At 65.6% G+C, this 21,543-nt stretch overlaps 3 protein-coding genes across 3 annotated transcripts in view; 2 read left to right on the plus strand and 1 right to left on the minus strand.

The window, feature by feature from the left end:
• CHLRE_10g452450v5 (uncharacterized protein) overlaps window positions 1–6,926 on the minus strand; it is a 13,689-nt gene extending 6,763 nt beyond the window's left edge. Inside the window, exons 1-16 of the mRNA XM_043066989.1 lie at window positions 6,694–6,926; window positions 6,344–6,524; window positions 5,830–5,909; window positions 5,566–5,661; window positions 4,667–4,780; window positions 4,235–4,315; window positions 3,861–3,929; window positions 3,468–3,569; window positions 3,085–3,167; window positions 2,725–2,814; window positions 2,475–2,524; window positions 2,038–2,215; window positions 1,619–1,727; window positions 1,134–1,201; window positions 667–718; window positions 171–341 (exon numbers count right to left, since the gene is read on the minus strand). Coding sequence (XP_042920386.1) covers window positions 171–341; window positions 667–718; window positions 1,134–1,201; window positions 1,619–1,727; window positions 2,038–2,215; window positions 2,475–2,524; window positions 2,725–2,814; window positions 3,085–3,167; window positions 3,468–3,569; window positions 3,861–3,929; window positions 4,235–4,315; window positions 4,667–4,780; window positions 5,566–5,661; window positions 5,830–5,909; window positions 6,344–6,524; window positions 6,694–6,828 — 1,659 coding nt within the window. The 5' untranslated portion in view covers window positions 6,829–6,926. The remainder of the gene's footprint in view (window positions 1–170; window positions 342–666; window positions 719–1,133; window positions 1,202–1,618; window positions 1,728–2,037; window positions 2,216–2,474; window positions 2,525–2,724; window positions 2,815–3,084; window positions 3,168–3,467; window positions 3,570–3,860; window positions 3,930–4,234; window positions 4,316–4,666; window positions 4,781–5,565; window positions 5,662–5,829; window positions 5,910–6,343; window positions 6,525–6,693) is intronic.
• Window positions 6,927–7,073: 147 nt separating this feature from the next.
• Window positions 7,074–14,619, plus strand: CHLRE_10g452500v5 (uncharacterized protein). The gene is made up of 18 exons (XM_001698289.2): window positions 7,074–7,319; window positions 7,640–7,698; window positions 7,997–8,570; window positions 8,721–8,916; window positions 9,217–9,296; window positions 9,577–9,659; window positions 9,918–10,099; window positions 10,320–10,446; window positions 10,736–10,882; window positions 11,143–11,309; window positions 11,503–11,689; window positions 11,849–12,025; window positions 12,190–12,272; window positions 12,465–12,699; window positions 12,952–13,113; window positions 13,373–13,519; window positions 13,743–13,928; window positions 14,216–14,619. The coding sequence occupies exons 1-18, from the start codon at window positions 7,193–7,195 to the stop codon at window positions 14,474–14,476; spliced, it is 3,180 nt and encodes a 1,059-aa protein (XP_001698341.1). The 5' UTR covers window positions 7,074–7,192; the 3' UTR covers window positions 14,477–14,619.
• Window positions 14,620–14,723: 104 nt separating this feature from the next.
• Window positions 14,724–21,535, plus strand: CHLRE_10g452550v5 (uncharacterized protein). The gene is made up of 16 exons (XM_043066990.1): window positions 14,724–15,024; window positions 15,143–15,238; window positions 15,418–15,496; window positions 15,690–15,739; window positions 16,047–16,151; window positions 16,410–16,541; window positions 16,875–16,988; window positions 17,303–17,404; window positions 17,679–17,741; window positions 18,475–18,526; window positions 18,673–19,199; window positions 19,366–19,467; window positions 19,755–19,907; window positions 20,117–20,522; window positions 20,708–20,879; window positions 21,074–21,535. Exons 1-16 carry the CDS (start codon window positions 15,022–15,024, stop codon window positions 21,297–21,299), a joined length of 2,382 nt encoding a protein of 793 aa, XP_042920387.1. The 5' UTR covers window positions 14,724–15,021; the 3' UTR covers window positions 21,300–21,535.
• The last annotated feature ends 8 nt before the right edge of the window (window positions 21,536–21,543 follow it).

Here is a 21,543-nt window from a genome sequence, read left to right on the forward strand (position 1 = left end):
TCCCTTCCCCTCCCTCCCTCCCCCTTCCCCTCCCTCCCTCCCCCTTCCCCTCCCTCCCTCCCCCTTCCCCTCTCTCCCTCCCCCTTCCCCTCCCTCCCTCCCTCCCCCTTCCCCTCCCTCCCTCCCCCTTCCCCTCCCTCCCTCCCTTTCCATCCTCCCCTCCGCCGCACCTTCTTGGCCACGTCGGCGGGCAGGCACAGGATGCGGCGGATGCGCTTCAGGTCCTCGGCGTCCGCGTCCGTGAGGCCGCCGCGCCCGCGCCGCGACTCCAGCAGGCTGGCCATCTTGGCCTTGTACAGCTGCCGGTGCAGCTCCAGCGCCGCCTCGGGCCGGAAGCGGACCTGGGGGGAGGAGGGGGAGGAGAGGGGCGGGGTGGCGGTGAGGGGGGGGGGGTTTGGGATGTCAAGAACGTTGGGATCAGGATACAAGCTGGGGACAGGGCGGTAAGGGGGGAGCGAGAGACGCACCGGGGTTTGGAGATGGACTTCTGGGATACGGTGCTAGCCCACGGCCTTAGCCCCAGGCCCAGCCCCACCTGTAACAGCCCGCAGTACCTAGGGCTTGCAGCCTGCGGCCTCGAGCCACAATCAGCCACAGCCGCAGAGCTTTTCCCAGCCTTGTCCGCCCGCCCTCCTGCCAACCTGCCCCCCTGCCCCCTACACGCACCTTGTCGCACAGCTGCTGCAGCACCGAGGCGGGGCTGCCCGCGGCGTCCAGGCTGTTGGTGGTGGTGGTGGTGGTGGTGGTGGGGGTGAGGTTGGGGGCGGGGATGTGAGAAAGGGTTAGTGCAGGTGGGAGTGCGTGGATGTCAGCAGCGCCGCCCATCCGCGCGGCATGGCTCGCCCAGGTTCCTGATTCGCATCCCAGCTTCCTGGCTGCACCCATGCATCCCTGCCATTCATCACTAGGCCGTGCGCCTGCCCTGTCCCGCCCTCTTGTGCTCTGCCCCAGCCCTCCACACCCGCCAATCCGTTGGCGTGGAAATGAATCCCCTCCGCTCCCTCAACCTCCCCCGCCTCCCCCTTCCCCTTCCCCGCCTCCCCCTCCCCTCCTCCCCGCCTCCCCCTTCCCCTTCCCCGCCTCCCCCTTCCCCTTCCCCGCCTCCCCCTCCCCTCCTCCCCGCCCCCCCTCACCGGCCGCTGGTGACCTCCTCCTTGAGCAGGCGGCGGTACAGCTTGGCAGACACCTCGTCACGCAGACCCTGGAGTGGGGGTGCGCGCGAGCGCGAGCGGAGGAGCGGAGGTTGCGGGTCAGCACCATTCAGTCAACACCTGCCGCCGTGCCCCTCCTGTAGCCCGTAGCTCAAACTCAATAGGTATGCTCGCTGAACCCTAACCCGCGTGCAACCCCTTTCCCCCTTCCTCTGCAGCCGCCCTTCCGCCCGACCCATTCCGTATTCTTCGAGCTCCCTTCTTCCACGCCCGCCCTCGGCTCTTCATCAGCCCTAGCTACTCACTTCGTTGGGTCTTCGTACCGCCCCGGCCCTCCTCCTCACCCTGCCCTTCCCCCGTTGCCCCTCCCCCTTTGCCCCCCCACCCCCACCCAAAAATGCGTCTCCTCGTCCCCGCCCCCCCCCTCCGCCACCCACCCGCCCCCCCCCAAATCCTGCTCCCCCCACCTGCGTCTCCTTGGCGCCCATGCACATGACGGTGGCCAGCTCGGCGGCTTCCGCGTCCAGCGCGGCGCTGAACTCGCCCGCCTGGTTCAGCTTCTCCTCCAGCCATGCACTGAGCGGGATGGGGAGAGTGGGAGTGGGAGTGGGAGTGAGATAAGGGCGGTGCGCACACTTAAGCAGGTGGAGCAGGTGGAGCTGATGACAACGGCAACGCCCGCCTGCTGCAGCAGCTGGACTTAAGACCCGCCTTACCCAAACCCACCTTGATACCCCCCTCCACCCCCCCCCCAGCCCGGCTCATGGCTTCGGCCGCAGCCTGCCACTCTATCCACACACCAACCGCCCCAACCACAGTCTCCACGTAAACACCCCAACCGCCGTCCCAACCAACCACCAACCGCCTCCACCCAACCGCCACCCACCGGAACACGTCCTTCATGTCGCGGCCCTTGCCCTCCACGTCCAGCGCGCCGCCGTGGATGGTGACCAGACCCAGACCAGACACCAGGTCGTCCTCGGAGCCGTACCGGACCAGCTTGCGCTCGTACTCGAGCAGTGCGTCCACCTCAGCCACCAGCGAGGCGACGTCGCGCATCTTGCCTGTTTAGGGCAGATGGGTAGGAAAAGGGTGGTCTACGAGATCTCGACGACACCATAACTTTCATAACCGCGTAACGGCAAGCGTAACGGCAACCGTAAGACGTTTGTTCCCTCAATAGCTCCTGGGTCTCTTCCCCCCAGCCGCGCCCTTCCCCCCCAAAAGACACCACCACCTCGCCCTCATCATCCCGCCCGCCGCGTCTCCTGCCCGCCCCCAGCTCATGCTGCACCCGTGCCCATAGCCCCGTACAGTACCCACCCGTGGCCTTGGACAGCTCCACGGCCTTGGACAGGTGAGCCTCCACGGTCCTGGAGGACGGCACCCACGGGAAGCGAGGCGCGTCAGTTGAACACGTCCGTGTTGCCGTCAGCATTGCTCCAAGACCTCGGTAACAAGGGCCTTCACCCTTTTGCGCTAGCAACGTAACCAGCCGTGAAAGCTCCTCTCCGCCCCCTCCTCTTCCTCCTCCTGCCCGAGCCAGCCCCACCCCTCCCTCTATCCGCCTCACTTGCGCGCGGCCTCCTTGACCACCTCCGCGGCGGTCTCGTCGAACAGCTTGATGGCGGTCTGCTTCTCACGCAGCTCGCGCAGGAAGTGCCTGGAGGGGCCCGTGTGTGCAAGTGTGAGATCGCGACTGTGTGACGCACAGCAATCAAACCCCACATATCAACACACTTGCCGTTTCGTTATGAAACAGTGATACCGTGCAGTACAGGCACTGCCGCCACTTTGCCTTCCATCCTTGCAACATGCTATCCACACACGTTCTCCCAACCCGCTATCCCAGCCCGCTCCACGCTTCCGGACAGCGCCGTGTCTGTCCCGCCCTCGCCCTCTCGCCCTCTCGCTCTCGCCCTCGCGCTCCCACCTGTCGGCGGGCAGGGCGCCGCCGCGGGCCTCCAGGAACTGGCGGAAGATGGCGCGGGCGTTGTCGCGGCGGGCCACGAAGATCTGGGGGCCGCATGTGCGATGCGAATACCACACATATACACATGTGCATGAGTCAGAGCTGAGAGACAGGGCGCGCGGACTCAATTGAGGCGGGATGCAGCCGCTGGACCTGCACGGCCCCTCCCGTTGTACTGGCACGCCCACGTCACAACCCCGCTCCCGCTTTGATTCTTGTTCTCGTGTCCCCCCTGCCCTCTGTGCCTGGGCAATGCTGCCCGGGGGCAGCTGCCGCTACGGCTGCTGCTGCTACCGCAGCTACAGCTACAGCTGCTGGGGCCGCTGCCTGTCTGCCTGCCTCACCTGCGCATCGTTGAGGTTGAAGGTGCGGCGCCAGGGCAGCAGGAAGGCGGCCTTCTGGTCGCCAAACACCACCTGGCTCACGTAGATCAGGCGCTGGAAGGCCTGTTGGGGGAGGTTCATGCATTCTTAGTTAGTTACCTTCACGATTATGGAAGCGGGGGACAGAGGCAGAAAGGGGCGGTATAGACGGGGCTGACGGGAGTGTTGAGGATCTGTGGTGGGCCGGAGCGGCCGTGGGCACGGCTACCTACAACACGGACAAAACACACCAAGACGCCCGGCCGGCCGGCCTACACCAGCCCCCTGGCCCTGCCCTTCCCGTTGACGGCTGCAACGTCTCCTTCCTTGCAGTTCGCCCCACCCCTTCCAACCCACCCCAACCTCCGCTCCCACCTTGCGCTTCTCGAACACGGCGTTGCGGTCCTTGGTCTCAAAGCCCTCGCGCATCATGCGGCGGCCGACCTGGGGAGTGGGGGAGGGGGGGAGGTGGAACAGACAGAGCGGGCCGTGAAGTGAGTAAGCGGCGCAGCGGCGAAGCACTCCCCTCCTCCGTCCCTTTGCAGTCGATTCGGACAACCCCAAGCGCAGGTCCCGGCAAGTATGCCAGCCGCCCACTCCCCGGCACCAGCTCTGCAGCACGTCGCGCCCGCTCCACCGCCTCTCCCTTGCTCCGCTTCTCTCCCTCGCTCCCCTCCCTCTGTCGCACGCCGCGCCGCCCCTCCCTCCCCCTTCCCTCTCCCCCCTCCCTCTCCCGCCGCCTCCCTCACCTCGATGTGCACGGGCGCGGCGTCCTCGTCGGCCAGGCCCAGGATGTCCTTGAACGCAGCCACCTTAATGGCCTCGTCGCCCTGAGGGGGGTTGCAGGGATGTTTGGAAAAGCGGTACAGGGGGGGGAGGCAGATTGGAAGGTGGGTTGGACGGTGCGAGGGCGTTGGGAGGTGGGGATGACAGATGTGACCTGATGCCGAGCTCCTTGCGCCTGTGTTTGTACTGCGTTGCCTCCAAGCGCTGCCCTGCTTCGCCTCCTTCATACGCAGTCCCCTGCCGCTCAGACCCCGGCCACCCCGGCCCCTGCGGCTGCCGCCGCCCCTCCCCTCACCCGCTGCTCCTCTCCCACAGCCCGCGTGTCCTCCACTGACCACTGTATCCCGCTCACGTTTCCCGCAGCCCCCCCCCCCCCCCCGCCAATCGCCCCCCACCTTGAGCTGCGTGTCGCCGGTGGGGATCACGGACTCCAGGAATTGGCCGTAGATGCGCTTCAGCCCGTCCAGCTCGTCCTTCTGGAAGTTGATGCCGTACTTGGAGCCAACGTCCTGCAGGGCGGAGAGGGGATTGCGGGGGGAGGCACGGGTTTGAGGGGGAGTCGGGGTCAGCCGGCAAATCGTGCGGCTCAGCGAGGCGGTTTGCTTTTGCGAGGGGCGGCGGCTGCGGAGGAGGCTGCCGACGTGCCGGCTTCCGCTTGCTCCTCCGGGTCTGAGCTGACATGCTGGGGCCCCACAGACGCCGCCGACAGAGCTGTGCGCCGTGTCGGTGATCCGCGAGCCTATGGCGGCAGCGGTGACGGCGGCTTGCAAGGGCTGCGGCAAGCGCCCTGCAGTACTGCACCGCAGCGGCGGGCCCAACCCCGCGCATGGCTCTGCCGCAGGCTTAGGACGCGTCCTCTGCCGCTGCCACCGCTGCCGCCATTGATGCCGCTGCTTTCGCTCTGTGCTCCTGCTGCTGCTCCTGCGGGCGCTGCAGGCGCCGCTGACTCCAGTTCCTGTCCGGCGCGCCGCAGCAGAGCCCCCGAGCGCCGCGCCCCCGACCAGTCCTCGAGAAATCCGCACACTGACCCTACGCTGCTGCCATTGCGCTGCAGCCCCTGGAGCTTGCGTGGTGCTCCCACCGCGCCGTACCACGCCTGCTCAGAACGCGGCTCTGACAGCAGCATTCCTCCCAAGCGTTCACGTCCACCCTCCATCGCCCCCGTCATAAGCTCTTGCAGGCCGCCGTGCTCATCCCAAGCCTTTGCTCCCTTCTTTGCCACGCCGCGTTCCCAGGCGCCGACCCAACGCTCCCACGGGCCCCAGCCAAAGTCAACGGCCAACGGTCAACGCACCGCCACGGTCTGCGGCGTGAGGTCGGTAGCGTCCGGCAGCTCCACGATGGCGTTGTACAGATCCACAACCGCCACCGAGTCGCGCTTACGCTTGGCCTGTTGGGGTTCAGGGTTTGCAGGTCGCGTTTGTTGTTGTTATGTTGCTGTTGCTGTCATTGCATGCATCCAATCCTGCGTGTCGGTGATGGCAGGTGACTGATGCTGCTTCGGCGAAGCGCAGGCGGGGCAGGCAGACACGGTGTGTTTGGGGGCGCGTGACCGCACCTGTACGGCACCGTAGGCGGTCGCGGCGGCGGCGACGGCGGCCACGCCGTAGGAGGCCACCTCCTTCACGCCGGGGTCAACTGCGCATGGGGCGGCGCGCCGGCAGGACATGGATGCGGCGGGTGTAGGGTCAGCAGCAGGTGTGGCGGCAGATGCAGCCAATCCGTCTCCTCTCCAGGGCATGTGCACGTGCAAGTCCGGTGGGGCCTAGCTGCCACTGAAGCGCATGGAAATGGCTGATGGCAGGCTAAGCTGTCGCAGGGGATGCGCTGCTGGGGCTGTGGGTGCACTGCGAGGGAGGCCGTGCCAGCTGCCAGCGACCTCCGGGACAGCCGGCCCGAATTCTGCTTCTCCGCCTAGATCTAAGCGAGGATCCTTGAAGATTTGGCTCATGTAGTGCTGCTGGTGCAGCGACAGCGAACCGATTCTATAGAAAACGCGAGTCGCTGACCGCGGTCGGCTCCTTGGCGAGGCATCGCACGCCCCCCTCGGCGCGACCAAAGCGAAATCTCACCCGGGGCAGCGCGACCCACAACCGATCCAGCCAGGCCAGCAGCGCCAATAGCGGCAAGGAAGCCGGGGTAGAGCAGGGGCAGAGGGATGCCCGACAGGAACTGCTGAGTGCCGTCCTTCGGCAGCGGGTAGGGGAACGCCTTCGGCACCGGCTCCTCCTCCATGAAGGTCAGGGCGGCTTGCTGCGCATTAGGAACGGGGGGCGAGGTCGCGGTCACGCTGCATATCTCGGGGCGCCGGCCACAATCTGCACACCCAACCGTCTTTTTGCCTGCCCTCACCGCTAAAGCCCAGATGCGCAGCGCAATTGCGAACAATTTTCTAAACCAAGATTTTGGCCTGCAAGCTCACCTCCTGAACCTCCTCGACGGGGGCAGCAGCCTTCACCGGGCGCATAGGGCGCAGAGACAGGGGTCCGCGCACCGGCGCGCCCGGCATAAGCCGAGCGGGCTGGTTGCGGGCCATAGAGGCCCTGCTGGTCTGCATGGCTGCGACGGAGCTGCTAACCTAAGCTAAATGCTTGACGGCGTGTGTGCAAGTAAAGCAGTCAAGTCAAGGGCGATGCCCAGTTAGTCCTGGGTTCCTAGCTGCCCTAGAAAAGAAAGACCACGTCGACGTTTGGGCGAAAGTGCGGTCCTCCGCATCAGCGATCGTGCATGGGTCCGGTCTCAGGGTCAATTGTGTTTCTTGTTATCACAAAGGTTTCAATTGAATTTGCACTTCTTGTACGTGAATTACTGAGCCCCGTAGAGAAGTACCTGGACTTTCTGAAGTTCTTTCTCTAGAAGCGTCTTCTTGAACAAAATAACAGTTTTTGACATTGTAATCTATTGCAAATAAACACATCAAGATGGGTAAACCGGAAGGCAAGGGCGGGGGCAAGGTCGACCCCCGTTTCGCCGCCATGCACAGCGACCCGCGCTTCCAGCGCTTTCCCAAGCAGAAGAACAAAGTGGTGGTGGACAAGCGCTTCGCAGGTACGCTACTGAACTTTCTTGCCGGCCGGACAGCTCGGGTTTGGCGTCGTGCTTCGGCGTGCCGTGCCGGCGGCGGCAAACCCTGCTGCCCGGCAGATGTTGCTGCTGTTGACACGCATGTACGACCCACCGCTGCGTCCGACGCCCGCCATCCCTCCAGCTATCACAACCACGGCACTTTTGCTCGTGGTTGCCTGAGCCCACGCATTGACCAGCCCAGCCCAGTGCGCTCCCTGCCCTGCCCCCGCACTTGCCGCTCCCAGCCGCTTAGCTGCTCGCCCGCTCAACCCATCACCCCACCCTTGCCCCGCCCCCGCCAGGCATGTTTGAGGACCCTGAGTTCCAGGCGCGCTCGGCAGTGGACAAGCGCGGCCGCAAGGTAGGTCCAGCACGATACTATGTAGGCGTGAGGAACAGCTGCGTTGCTTCGAGGGTGTCAGTTGAGATTAGGACGCGAGTGACAGCGCGCGACAATGGCAGCGGAGGCCATCGGGGGGCCCCGACGGCCCGCGGGCTCGGGCACCTGTCTACCGCCGGCGGTCGCCCTCCCTCAGTCCCCGACTATCACTCTGGATACGCGCCGAACGCACTAACAGGCCTGCCAACACATAACTGGCTTGTCCTCGGCATGTGCGCTCAAACAACTTACGCATTGCCCGCGTTCATGTATATGACAGATTGAGGACAAGAAGCGCAATGAGGACCTGAAGCGCTACTACCGCTTGAAGGACGAGGACGAGTGGCGGGAGACCGGCGGCGAAGGTGCCGGCGAGCCGGGCTCTGAGGAGCCCGCGGGAGCTGATGCCAGCGAGGAGGAGCCCCAGCAGCAGCTGCAGGCTAAGGGTGCTAAGCAGGCGAAGGGCGGCAAGCACAAGGAGGTGGCCGCGCCGGGCAAGGCGGGCGCTGCAGTAGCGGCAGCGGGCAAAGGCAAGGACCAGAAGCAGAAGCAGCAGAAGGGCGCTGCGGCGGCGGTAGCGGCGGCGGCGCCACAGGGCGTCAAGGGCAAGGGCAAAGGCAAGCCCGCTGCGCGGGAGCTGGCACCACCCTCTGAGTCTGAGGAAGAGGAGGAGGGGGAGGAGGCAGAGGCGCTGGAGGGCGTGGCGCTTGATGAGGATGAGATGGAGGAGGACACCGATGACAATGCGGATGCTGAGGGCGAGGACGAGGAGGAGGAGGACGAGGAGGGCGGCAGCGAGGACGACGAGGAGGCAAAGGCGCAGTTGCGTTGGGCGCGCGCTCGCGGCATGATCGGTGAGCTCGGGTGTTGGGTGTTGGATAGTTCAGCTTTCCAGGATGGCTGCTGCTGGGCAGTTGCCACGCCGCGTCCGCGACCTCAGCCCGCAATCTTCCCAACCATGCCCCTGCCCCTGAAACCCCTGCCCCCGACTTGCCGACGCGCAGCCTCGGACAGCGAGGACGGCGAGGGCGGCGAGGCCGAGGAGTACGACTCGGCGGATGAGCCGCTCACGGACGAGGAGGAGGCGTTCGGGGAGGACGGCGAGGCGGCGGGGCCGGGGCTGGACCCGGCGGAGTGGGGCGCCGGAGCCAACGCGCTCAACCCGGATGAGGAGATCCCGCCGCAGGAGGAGACGCGCAGGTGGGGGCGCTTATGGTTATGGTGCTTGTGGTTGTGTGTTGCGGTGTTGTGTGTGTAGTGTTGTGTGTTAGGAGAGCGCCAGCAGAAAGCGTCGACAGTGTTCATGAACTACTGTGTGGTTAAGGGAACGAGGGCGCGAGCCCGCCAATGGAAGTTGCGTTAACTGAATGTTGCCTATGTTTTATGCGTTGGGACGGCACAAGGGGCGAGGGCATTGCAGGTGTGCGGGCATGTGTGGGGAGCTAACAGCCATGAAACTACTGCCCTCCTGCCCTCCAACCCTACTGCCCTCATTCGCAGGCTGGCGCTGGTGGACCTGGACTGGGACCACGTGCGGGCGGTGGATGTGTTGGTGGTGCTGCGCTCCTTCCTGCCCAAGGGTAGGCCGGGGCCGCGGAGGCGGGTGGCGGCGGCAGCGGGGCTGGTGGGGCAGCGGGGCGGCTGGGAACCGGGGCGGCGGGGCAGCAGAGCGGAGGGGCAGCGTTCGGGCCTGATGTGGGGTCTGGCGTCGCAGGAGGCGGGCAGGTTTGGTGAGCTGGGGACGAGCCGACGTCGGGTGGATAGGGGCTTACGGCGGGTACGTCACAATACTGTGGAAACATGTTGTTACGGTACCGTGCCTTTGACGCCTGTGTGTCCCTGCCGCCTGTGTGCCTGCAGGCGGGGTGATCGAGCGAGTGACGGTGTACCCGTCCGACTACGGGCTGCAGCGCATGGCGGAGGAGGCGGCGCTGGGGCCCACGGTGAGTGAGCGGCAGGGCGAAGGGCAGCCGAGCTGCAAGGGGCTGGCGTGCAGGGCCGGCGGACAACTGGCCATGGGGCAGCGTCTAGAGTCAGATTCGGAACGCCCGTGTGTTTTGTGCCGCAGCAGGTAATAGAGACTGTAGTGCAGCAGGTGATTGCGTGAACCGGGCGTGGTGCGCGGTCTACGGGCCTGTAACTTGATGCTAGCCAGGGACTTGCCTGGGTGCTGACTCATATCAAACCTCGCCACAACACAGATGATTCTGAGGCCGGGTCAGGCCAAGGCCGCTGCCAACGGCGCCAACGGCGCGGGCGGCGCCGACTCCAAGGACGGCGGCAGGAAGGGCGGAAGGGCGGGGGCGGCCAAGGCGGATGACGAGGATAACGGCGCCGAGGTGGACAAGAAGCGCCTGGCCGCGTATGAGAAGTCCCGACTGAGGTGGGCGGCATGGGCAGGATGGGCGGGAGGGGCGGGGGTGGAGGGTGGACGGTGAGCCGGCGGAGGGTGGAGGGTGGAGGGCGATGCGTGGTGTGGTGGGAGGAGTGAGGGTTCCGGCAGAAACTGGGGAGGCAGGGTGCAAGGTGCAGGTGTGCGTGCAGGTGTACACTTGTACCCTTTTACACCCTCTCGCTCTCTCTCACCCGCGCACTCGCTGCAGGTACTACTACGCCATTGTGGAGTGCGACTGCATCGCCACGGCACTGCAGCTGTACAACGAGTGCGACGGACTGGAGTTCGAGCGCTCCGCATGCAAGTTCGACATGCGCTTCGTGCCGGACGAGCAGGTGCGGCGACACTCGACATTGGCAATCGACGAGAGGGACCAGGCGGCTTGGGTTCCGTGTCTGCACGGGGGTTAGGGCGGGTGGCGCACGAGGGGGGCTGTGATGTTGGGAATCGTGGAAGAGTGGTGGTATTGCCACACGCAAGTGCGGCCATGCCTGTATTCCGCCCCTATCCTGCCTCCTATGCACACGAGACTTCTTGGCACCGTCGATACGGTATCGTAACCACCACCAGCACCACCACCACCACCACCAAAACATCCTCCAAATCTTGCAACACTGCGCACAGAGCTTCGCGGGCCGCCAGGTGCGCGACGCCGCCACCGAGGTCCCCGCCGACTACGAGCCGCCCGCCACCTTCAACATCAGCCTGCAGCACACAGACCCCAAGCTGTCATGGGACGCCGAGGACCCGGAGCGAAAGCGCAAGCTGCAGGTACGGCGGCGCTGCGGGCTGAGGTTGGGGGTTGGGGGTTAGGCTGGGGTTTGGGTTTGGGTAGCTGGGTGCTGGGGTTGGGAGTTGGGGGCTGAGGGTCTGGGCGTGGGGTCTGAGCTCAGGCTGGGGCCAGCTCATTGACAAAACACGAGACGGCTCCAAGCGGTTGCACCTGGAAGGTGCCTTCTACAGCGCGTTACCAACGTCCCCACGCGTTACTGTCGCGTCACGTGCTGCAAACACCGCATTCGCAACGACAGGGCCGGCGCCTCAAGACGGACGAGGAGCTGCGGGAAGCTGACTTTGCCGCCTACCTGGGCAGCGATGATGACGGCGACGACGATGACGAGGAGGAGGAGGCCGCGGCGGCCGGCGGGGGCGGCAAGGGCGGCAAGGAGGACGCGGAGGCGCTGCGTGCACGCTACAGGTGCGTGCGGGCGCGGCAACTGGATGGACTGGCTGGACTGTTGTTGGTCGGCTTGAGGTGCAAGCAGGGAGTTGTGTGTTGTTGTGCGGCAGCAGACAAAGTAAAAATGTGTTGCTTAGGGATGCCTGTCGCAATCCCGCTCACCAAGCTGAATCGCGCCCATCGCTGCCCCAAATGCATTGTAATGACACAGGGCGCTATTGCTGGGCGAGGCCACGGAGGACAAGTCCGTGGGGCGCGTGGGCGGCAAGAGCTGGGGGGACGACGAGGAGGAGGACGACGAGGCGGCCGAGGGTGACCAGGACGGGGAGGAGGAGGCCGGCGGCCGGGGGCGGCGGGCAGGCGGCGCCTCTGGCGAGCCCAGCACGAGCGGGCGACAGGTGCGTCTCAGCAATGATTTATGAACATTCCAAGACACGTTAACGTACCATAGTATGTCGTTGCCGATGATACTGAGACTGCATTACTGACAAACACCTCTGGTCAACCACCTGGCCCAACATTTATATGGATGATCGTTTTCCTCCCTCTGGCGGCAGGCGGCGAAGGCGGGCCGTGGCGCGGCGGCAGCGGCGTCGGCTGGTGCAGCAGGCGCCGGCGGCAAGAAGAAGAAGGGCGACGTGGACATGGTGGTCACCTTCCACGGCGGGCTCGAGGGACTGGGCGAGCGGCTGAAGAAAAAGAAGGAGGAGGAGCGAGCGCGGGCGGGAGAGACGGTGAGGCCTGGGCTGTTTGGGTGTGGACCACAGGGCGGCAGGAGCAGGGCTGCGTGCAGCGCGTGTTGTGGAGGGTTTCGGCATCAGGGTCGGTACGTCAGGTTTGGCGCGATGGATGGGCACAAACCCACCTAACCCGCTCAATGCAACACATCCACCAACAGGTGTGGGAGGCCTACCTGCGCAAGAAGAAGGAGAAGCGCGCGCAGCGCAAGGCGCAGGGCCGGCTGCGCAACCTCTCAGACAGGTGGGTGCGGCCTTGCGGGATAGGGGCTTGACATCAGGGGCCAATAGCGGGGAGTGGGATCATTCATGCGCGTGCACCTACTTTCGTTTGTGTACCTTAGACCCAGGCTCTGCCTGTGGGCATCAAGTATATCCTTGTGCGCGCGCGCTTAACACTGTGACTCTTCTTTGTACTTCACGTCACCACTCGCAGCGAGGACTCGGACGACTACATCTCGGGCTCGGAGGAGGAGGACGAGGAGGGCGGCGGCCGCGGCCGCAAGGGCAGGGACGCCAAGAAGGCGGCCGGGAAGAAGGGGCGCGGGGCCGGCGGCAGCGACGACGAGGACGGCGAAGGCATGTATGGGGACGTGCCGGATGACGACCCCTTCTTTAGCTCGGGCGGTGACGGCGGCGACGACCCGTTCTCGGATCCCTTCTTCAACCAGGTGAGGAGGGTTCTTGAAGGGGTTCCATGCAACGGGGCTGTTGTCTGTAACTGTTGTGGGTGCATCGTGGCGTCAGTCTGCCAGTGGGTCTGAGCAAATGACTTGATGAGCGAGTGGGTCCATAACGTGTGTGCGCGTGCGCGCGCGCGTGCGTGCGTGCGCGTACGCTGGCCCTGCCCTCGCCCTCTCGCACCTGTAACTCAACACCTGCATCACCACCCCGCACCACCCGGCGACCCTGTCCACCCACAGGACGGCGATCCCGGCGCGCCAGCGGCGGGTGGCCTCGGCTCTGAAGACGAGGAAGAGCAGGAGGAGGGCGACGGCGCGGGGCGGAGAGGCAAGGGCGGCAAGAAGGACAAGCAGGACAAGGGCGGGAAGGACGGCAAGAAGGGCGGCAAGAAGAGCGCGGAGGTGAGAGCGGTGCGCAGCCCACCATCTCGCGCCCGTTCCCGCTGTACTGTTCTGCCCGCACCTCGTGCTTGCAGCCTCCGCTTGCGCACGCAGACGTCCCCCAAGCCGTGTGTGGCCCCTTCGTCCCTCCCCGTTGCCTCCTGGCCCAGCCTCCCTGCCAGCAAGTCCCCAAGCCCTCCTTGCCCGACTGATGACGCACGCCTGCTCCCCCCTCCCCTCCTGCCTGCCTTCCCCTCCCCTCCCCGCCCCTCCCCCCCAGGCCGGCGACAAACAGTCGGCAGCCGACCTGGAGCTGCTGCTGATGGACGACGGCGCGCTGCGGGACGCCGCCCGGGGCGTGAAGAGCCGCGTGCTGCCGGCGGGGCACGACGCGGCGGAGGCGGGCAAGCGCAAGCTCACAAAGAAGGTGGGGCGGGGGTTGACTGGGGAGCTGGTAGGGCAGGAGCTGGGCTAAAGGGGAGCGGTGAGGGGACGATGTGTGATGGATGAACGGATTGCGCATGCAACCATTGTGGAAGAACCATTGTGGAACCCGTGACACCCTCCACACACACACACACACACACACACACACACACACACGCACACAAACCTGTTCCTGTGTGCGCTCCAACGCCCAACCCCCGCAGGAGAAGCGCGAGCAGAAGAAGGAGGCGAAGCGCAAGGCGCGCGCGGGCAGCGACGAGGAGGACGCGGCGGGCGAGGAGGCGGGCGCGGGCTTTGAGGTAAACCTGTCGGACCCGCGTTTCTCCGACATGTTCCGTAGCGCCGAGTACGCGCTGGACCCCACAGACCCGCGCTTCAAAAAGATGCAGGTGAGAGCGCGTGTGTGCGTGTTAGACAGCAGAGAGGGAAGAACATAAGCGAGACAGTGTGTGACGATGCGGTGTGAGGGCTTGTGGGGCGCGTGTGTGCATGGGGTCCGGTTTTCGGCTGGAGAGCTGGGGCTGAGGAAGGTTGGAACAGGGAGCTTGATCTGGGTTCTGGGTATGGTGGCGCTCTGACAGGGTGTATCAAGGACGTGCTTTTGCACCGTTCTTTGTTGCTGTTGCTGGCCGCCTCTCTGACGCCCTCTCCAACCTACCCCTCCTGCTCCCTGCAGGCGAGAGACCAGGTGCTCACAGAGGTGGCCAAGCGGCGGAGCCAGCAGCCGCAGCAGCCGGCGCCAGGAGCGGGCAAGCAGGGGAGCAAGCAGCAGTCCGCGGCGGGACCCGACGGAGGGCCGCCGCAGACAGGCGCCAGCGGCGGTGGCGCCGACCTCCGCGCTATGGTCGCGAAGCTGAAGCGCAAGGCTGAGGTGCAGCAGGACAAGGACCGGGCGCAGGCGCTGGGCAAAGGGGCGGGCAAGAAGGCAAAGCTGTAGTTTGGAGGATGTGAGTAAATAGTAAGAGTGTGAGCACTGGACGAGAGTCGAGAGGTGCTCAATGCAAGAGAGCCGAGAGAGGCTGAATGCAAGAGAGCCGGCGAGCGCAAGAGCAGGAGAGAATGGTGTAAGTTTTGGCGGGAAAGCGAGCCTCCCTCCATGCGGAGCCCCATCCCCGTGTCCTGGGTCCTGCCACACAGCAGTCTAACTGCTTGACACACCACCACGTGCAAAGCAAAACCATGACGCTCGTGATCCAAAGCCCCTGACTAAGCAGACCAACTGCGCAGGCCTTTCCGCAACCCAGTCGCCGGCCTCAAGCATCGCTGCGCTGCAGTCCAGCATTCCTGAACGTTCCGGTACAGCCGACCACTAGCTCTGCACTGTGCTGACCGCGCAGCGACTTACGCACGAACAGGCGACTCCGGCTTTCGCGCAGTTCAAACCCTGCCGCGCAGCTCCAGGCGCGGCTCTGACAACTTTCGGCCTGCAGCTGCCTTCAACTCGTGCGCTTGACAGCAGCGCGGCGCTGGACCGCTGACAAAATGGTGCGGTGCCGGTTGTTGCTGCTATTGGTCTCGTGGAGCGCTGCGCGCTGGCCCGCCTTTGAAAGCCACATCCGCGCTTTGCACCGAAAGCGCTCACTTGCTCCCTCGTAACCTACAGGGCCGGCCACAGGTCGCGGCTCAGGCGCAGGCGCAGGCGCAGCTGGCAATCAGCCACACCGAAAGCCTGGAGCTCGTGCGCTGCCTGCTGCGGGTGGTGAGTGCTCTCGCTTGTGTGCATAAAGGAACGCTGCTGTGCCTCCGGCCTATGCATTCACGTTGACCCAGTTGACCGCGACCCACATCGCTTGACAGTCGTCCCAGCTGCTACTGGTATCCTCGAAACGCTGTCTCGTGATGTCCTGTTCTGTATTGTGCCGTGCTGTTCTGCGGCAGTCCATCTTCCACGTCTCCTACCTGCGCGGGCTGTTCCCGGAGAAGAGCTTCAAGGGCGTGGACATGAAGAACCTGGACGGTGGGTGGGGCGCTGGGCACGGGCGCTGGGTGGGTGGGTGGGTGAGAATGAAGATGTGGTGGGTGCTACCCACTTGGGGCTGCCCGTTCAGGGAGGCTGTATGTGCCTTAGCGCGTGCCGGCTACGCTGGTGGGGTCTGCGTGGGTCTGCGCCTGAGAGTTCTAGCTCTTCTAACCCCCACACGCCCACGCAGACATGCACATCAAGATGCTGCTGCCCACGTGTGACGAGTCTCGCCGCCTGGTGCGTGTGCGTGCCGGCCCACGGCCTAGGGTTGGATTGGGTGTGCCTGCTGCACAGCCACCAGCAGCACCGGGCACCGGGCCACCCTTTAGGTATGCTTGCTCTTCCTCGCTCTCACCGGCTGCCGCGCCAAAGAGCCCCTCCCTGAGTCCCCTACCCCTTGTCCTCACACTACCGCCTCCATCATCCGCCCTTTCCTGTGCTTGCGTTCTGGGGCGGCGCGCCAAACAACCCTTCTACCAGAACCCTCCTCGCTATCCTCACGCGCACCATTGCTGCCTCCCCCGCCCATCCGCTCGCTCCCCAGGTGGACTGGGTGGAGGGCGGCGTGTACGACTCCATCAAGCGCGGCTACCTGAAGAACCTCTTCTTCGGCATCAGCACCGACCCCGAGGGCACCCAGCTGCTCGAGGTGCGGGGGTGTGTGACGCGGCAGGGCAGGGGCTCGAGTTGCGGAGGGAGCGGGACTGCGTAGGGGTGCGAGTAGGGTGCAGCTGTAAGGTTACGGTAGATGGGAATGGACGGAGGTTCAGGGGCCTCGGGCGGGTCTGCGAAGGCTGCGTGCCCCCCTGCCCGCGTGCCCTGCCCGCCCCTGCCACCTTTTGTCGCCTGCATGCCGACCTGAACCTGCATTGCTGTTTTGGCGAATGCGAATGCGACAAGCACACAGGAGTACATCTTCACCTTCCGCTACAAGGAGGGCCGCGTGGCCATGGAAGTCAACGCCACGGCCAACGGCGGAGAGGGCGGCGGCGAGGCGGGCGCCGGCGCCGGCAAGCGCAAGGGCCAGTTCAGGCAGAAGGTGTGTACAGGTCGCGGTTTGGGGTGCAGCAGGATCGGGCTGCCTTTTAATGTGAGAGTTGAGGCGTGTTGCGATGTGGGTCGGGTACCGTTGATGCGGGCGATGTTGCGTACAGACTGTGCCTCTGGGGGCATGGGGTGGATAGCGTGATGGTTCCTGGGTTGAGGCATGCGGGCGATGTGGGTCGGGCACGCGCCCTCCCTTCGACAACGCCTAGATTGCGCACAGCCCTGTCCTCGCCTTTCCCCACGCTCTCCCCCACCTCAACTCCCCCTCATTGCCCCCTCGTTAACCCCTCGTTACCCCCTCATTACCCCGGCGTTACCCCCGCAGGACGGCACCGGCAAGGACGCCGGCACGGACCTGAGCACGGTGCGCTACCAGGTGTGCCGCCTCATCCGCATGCTGGTACAGGTGTGCCGCACGCTGGACAAGGTGCCGGCGGAGGTGAGCAGCAGGAGACCAGGAGGCCGCGGTATTGCGGATCTTACGGGGCTGGGGTGTGCATTCGCTTATGACATGGTGGCCAAAATCGCTCAAAGTCGGAATGGGCCAGTCACTGCAGGTGGCCTTGCGGGTCGCACACCACGGCCGGCCCCTCCCTATTTCGACCATTTCACCATCCCGTTGTGCTTGACGAGCCAAGCAAAACCCCTTGCTAGCTTGCTTTTGCCCACACGCCGCACAACCGCGCACCTCACGTGCCTTGTCCTGTCCTCATCCTCGCCCGCATCCCTGTCCCCTCCCTGGCCCACCCCTAGCGCTACCTGTTCATGAAGCTGACGTACCAGGACCACACGCCCGACGAGTACGAGCCGCCGTACTTCGTGCCAGTGGACGAGAGCGGCGTGGGCCACTTCCACGTGAGTACGCGATATGGTGACGAAGGCTCTCCTGGGGAGCGCAGGGGGGGGAGGGATGGCTATGGCAAGCACAGCAGGGATGGTAGAGTGGCAAAGTGAGGAGGCACGGTGGGGCTGTACAGACAGGCACAAGCCAAGCAAGGCGTCCGGCATGTGTCGCGACACGCATGCGGCCAATCCTCAAGCACACACACGTGCCTCTTATCATTCCCGTCCGGCTGTTCCACATCTTCAACGCCGCCCTCCCCCCTCTTCCGCATCCTTCCGCCTGCAGCGCTCGCCCTTCTCCATGGCCGTGGGCCGCGTCAACACCGACCACCACGCCGTGTCGCTCAAGGTACGGCACCGAAACCCCACCAACCACGGCCGCTGATGCAGGGCGCGTGATGCCACAGTCCACTGCCGAGAGTCCGTGAATGCCTCCTGCTTATTGACTCCTTACTGCCGTGTAGCGTTACAAACCGCCACGGCCCCAAACGACAATCCCAATCTCTCAAACCGACAATAGCCTCCACTCATGCCTCAAGCGGCCTAGCAACTCATTCGTGGCCCTCAGCGGCCTCCTACCTCCGGCCTCGCAGCTCCCGATAACCCCACCAAGTCCGCCGTGCCCGCCCCAGCCCGCCCGTGTTGAGGTTGCACTAGTGGCCGAAAGTGCTGCCAGTACTGGGTGTGTCGCATGTGTGAAGTGCCTGATAGCAGCAGAGTCCAGACAACCACGCACGCCGCAGCGCCCACGGGTGCCACCACATTAATCCGCGGCGGCACCAGGGGGGGCGGGTGGGTTGTCACCGTCCCGGCAGAGGGACGATCCGAAATACAGTACAGAAGCACAACGGCAGATAAGGCGCCGTGTGCTCCTGACGCGTACAAGACCCAGCTCGGTTCGGCCCCATGCACAGGCACGTACCCGAGCGTCCTGCGCCGTGCGTGACTCTAACGCAACACGGCAGTTACGTCGCAATAACTAGACTTATCTCCACTGCGCTGCGATAAGTCAGCGCATATCGCTGCACCAGCCCCCGCCGCCATCTCCTCCACCGCCGCCGCCGCTGCTGCCCCCGGCACAGGTCAAGTCCACTCTGGACTCGTGCGATGACGACCTCAATCTGGGCGAGGCCGGTGAGTGAGTGGCAATTGCTATTTGTGTGGAGTCGCGCGCCGCACGCGTCTTGGTAACTCTTATCTCTTCGTGTTGCAAGTGCCTGATACCCGCCATGCTTTCTGGGAGGCGCTTGGCATTCATGCGCCTTACGTGGCCCTCGCAGACGATGAGTTGATGGCGGGAGCCGCGGCGGGTGCCGCAGACGGTGCCGGCGACGCCGCGGACGCCCAGCAGCAGCTGCTCCTGCATCACGGTCGCGCGCCGCCGCCCTCCGCGGGCTCGGTTGGCAGCGGCGATGCCGGCACCGGCACCGCTGGCGTCACTGCCGACGATGGCGGGGACGAGGGTGGTGAGGGCGGCGACGGCGAGGCGGAGGGCGAAGAGGGTGAGGGTGATCAGGGCGAGGGGGTGGGCCTGCCGCCGGCGTCGCAGGTCACGCAGCAGACGCAGGAGCAGCGGCGGGACGAGGAGGACGAGGAGGAGGGCGCAGGGGTGGGCGAGGGCATGGACGGCGAAGCCATGCAGGCCCTGCAGGAGCAGGAGGAGCAGCATCAGGAGAAGCAGGAGGGCGGCGCGCAGGCGGAGGTGCAGGCGGCTGGCGATGGCGCTGACTGCATGGATGTGGACGGCGCAGCGGATGCCGCGGCGGCGGCAGCATGTGACGGCGACGACGTGACCGAAGCGCCCGAGGTGAGGGCCTTCCTTCCAGCTTGTGTGATTGCTGCCCGTCTGCGCCATTCACACGGTTGCTGCCCTTGCGCCCCTCTCTTCCATTGCGTCCATCACACACCGACCTCCTCGCCCGTGTCCTCTTCAGCCTCCCTCCCTTCCCCCCCACCACACCCTACGCCCGCAGGAGGCCACGGACGACTACCGGGCGGTGGTGCACTACTGCGCCGGCCGCAACCAGGTGTCGCTGCGGCAGCTGGGCAGGCAGTTCGCCGCACACATGTCGCAGGTGCGGTGCGGTGCGGTGCGATGTGATGCAGAGCGGTGCGGTGCGGTGGGTCCTTGCGCGCCCTTCGAGGGGAATATTGGCTGGCTGGTTGGTGATCTGGGTGGTTTGAATCGGGTAGGCTGGATGAGAATGAGTTGGATGGAACGGGATCGGCGGGGCTGTACTCAATCGGATTGGCAGCAATGGCTGGAATGCATTCATGCCACTACTGCAGCCCACCGCCACCAATGCTAGACGCCCGCTGCCCCCGTAACCTCACACGACATCACACCCAACTCGCATCGCAGGGCGCTCTGGGCGGCTACGTGAGCCGCCTGGCGGAGCAGGGCGTGCTGGTGGCGGTGCCGGGGGCCAAGTCCACATGGCGCGTCAACGCAGTAGCCGCCGCGACGGCGGCGGCGACTGTCATGCCGTTGTCGGCGCCGCAGGCGGACGCCAAGGTGCGTGTGGGCGCACATGCATCTCTCACACCTAGAGTGATAGGAAGCGCATGGCATCAAAAGAACCAAAAAGCAGGAGGAAGACGGAAGGCAAGAGGGAAACAACAGACAAGTGGCACTTCGATAGCTTTATGGGGTGACACGCACATGAGCTCCCACTCCTCACTGCTCAACACTGCCTCTAACGCTGTCAACTGTCTGCCTCGCAGGCGACAGGTGGAGTCGACTCCGCCGCGCCACCTGCCGCTGCCGCCGCCGCCGCCGACAACGACCCCGCCGCCATGCTGGCAGAGCGCATGGACGGACTCACCATGGATCCCACAGCCGCCGCAGCCGCTGCACCAGTAGCAGCTGAGCCGACCACGCAGGCCGCGGGCGCGGGCGGACGCGGCAGCCGCCGACGGGGCGGGGCCGCGGCCAACGCCGCAGCGCCGGAGGCGGCGCCGAAGGCCGTGGCTGTGGCTGTGGCAGAGCAAGAGGAGGAGGGGGCGGATGTGCGGCGCCGCTCGCGTGACCAGCAGATGGAGGTGGAGGGGCAGGAGGCGGCCGGGGAGTCGGAGGGCCGCGACCGGGACCTGAAGAGCCGCGGCGGCCGTATGGAGAGCGAACAGGCCGGTGCGTGCACGGCTGCTATCCTTGGCCTCTTGCCCACTGATAGGAGGGGTTCTTGCAATGTCTTGTGCGCCGCCTGCCGTGCCTTCCCTTGTGTGCTTACGTGCTCGTCTCAGTGCCAGGCAGACAGCCGGAGGATGCCGTAATGGCCACGCTGTCATATGCTGCTTGCCGCCACGTGCTCGCAGGGGACGACGTGACGGGCGGCGGCGAGAGCGGCGCCGGCAAGAGCACGGGCCGCGGCGGCGGCGGCGGCCGCGACTCCAACGGCGACGGCGGCGAGGCGGCTGCAGCCCCCAATGTGTACATCGCTGACAGCCAGCAGTCGGACCGGGACCGGGAGAAGACACGCGGCGGCCGGTGGGTGTTATGTGGCGTCTGCATGCACTTCCTAGATGCGCGTGTGTCGCCCGGCGTGTGTAAGCTCGGCGGTGTCCTTCTCTCCTTTTTCGCCTGCTCTGCGAACACAACGCGACCATCCAAGCGTCCGGCGATCCCCTCATGTCCCCACTTCCTCACAACCTTCCCTCCAACCTCCCCACCGCCACCTGCAGCGTGCGCAAGGCCTCCTACGTCGCGGACCCCATCCAGCAGGGGCCCGCTGCTGCAGGCGGCGGCGCCGGAGGTAGCAAGAAGGCGCGCATGGCCGCCGCTGCCGCAGTGGCCGCCGCGCCGGCGCCCACGCCGCAGCCCAAGCCTGGCAAGGCGGGGCGCGGTGAGGCCAAGGGCGCGGGCAGCACACCGCGCGGGCGGTCGCGGCTGGGCGCCATGCGCCGGTGATGACTGATGAGGGCCAGGGCGGCCAGCAGGGAGGGGCAGGACAGCTGTGACAGCTATGACATCCTGGTGGAGCATTTGTGAGAGGCGTGTGCGGTGTGCCAGTGCTGCTGCTGCGTGCCCTGATAGATGTGTGGTGCGGAGGAAAGGGAGTACGGTAGTGTGAAGGCCAGGAGGCAGGAGTGGAGTGGCATCTGAGGCCTGATGCGCCGGTTGGCACAACGGGGTATAGAAGATCTGCGTCTGC

Source organism: Chlamydomonas reinhardtii, chromosome 10 (assembly GCF_000002595.2).
Source record: "Chlamydomonas reinhardtii strain CC-503 cw92 mt+ chromosome 10, whole genome shotgun sequence".
Lineage (NCBI taxonomy): Eukaryota > Viridiplantae > Chlorophyta > Chlorophyceae > Chlamydomonadales > Chlamydomonadaceae > Chlamydomonas > Chlamydomonas reinhardtii.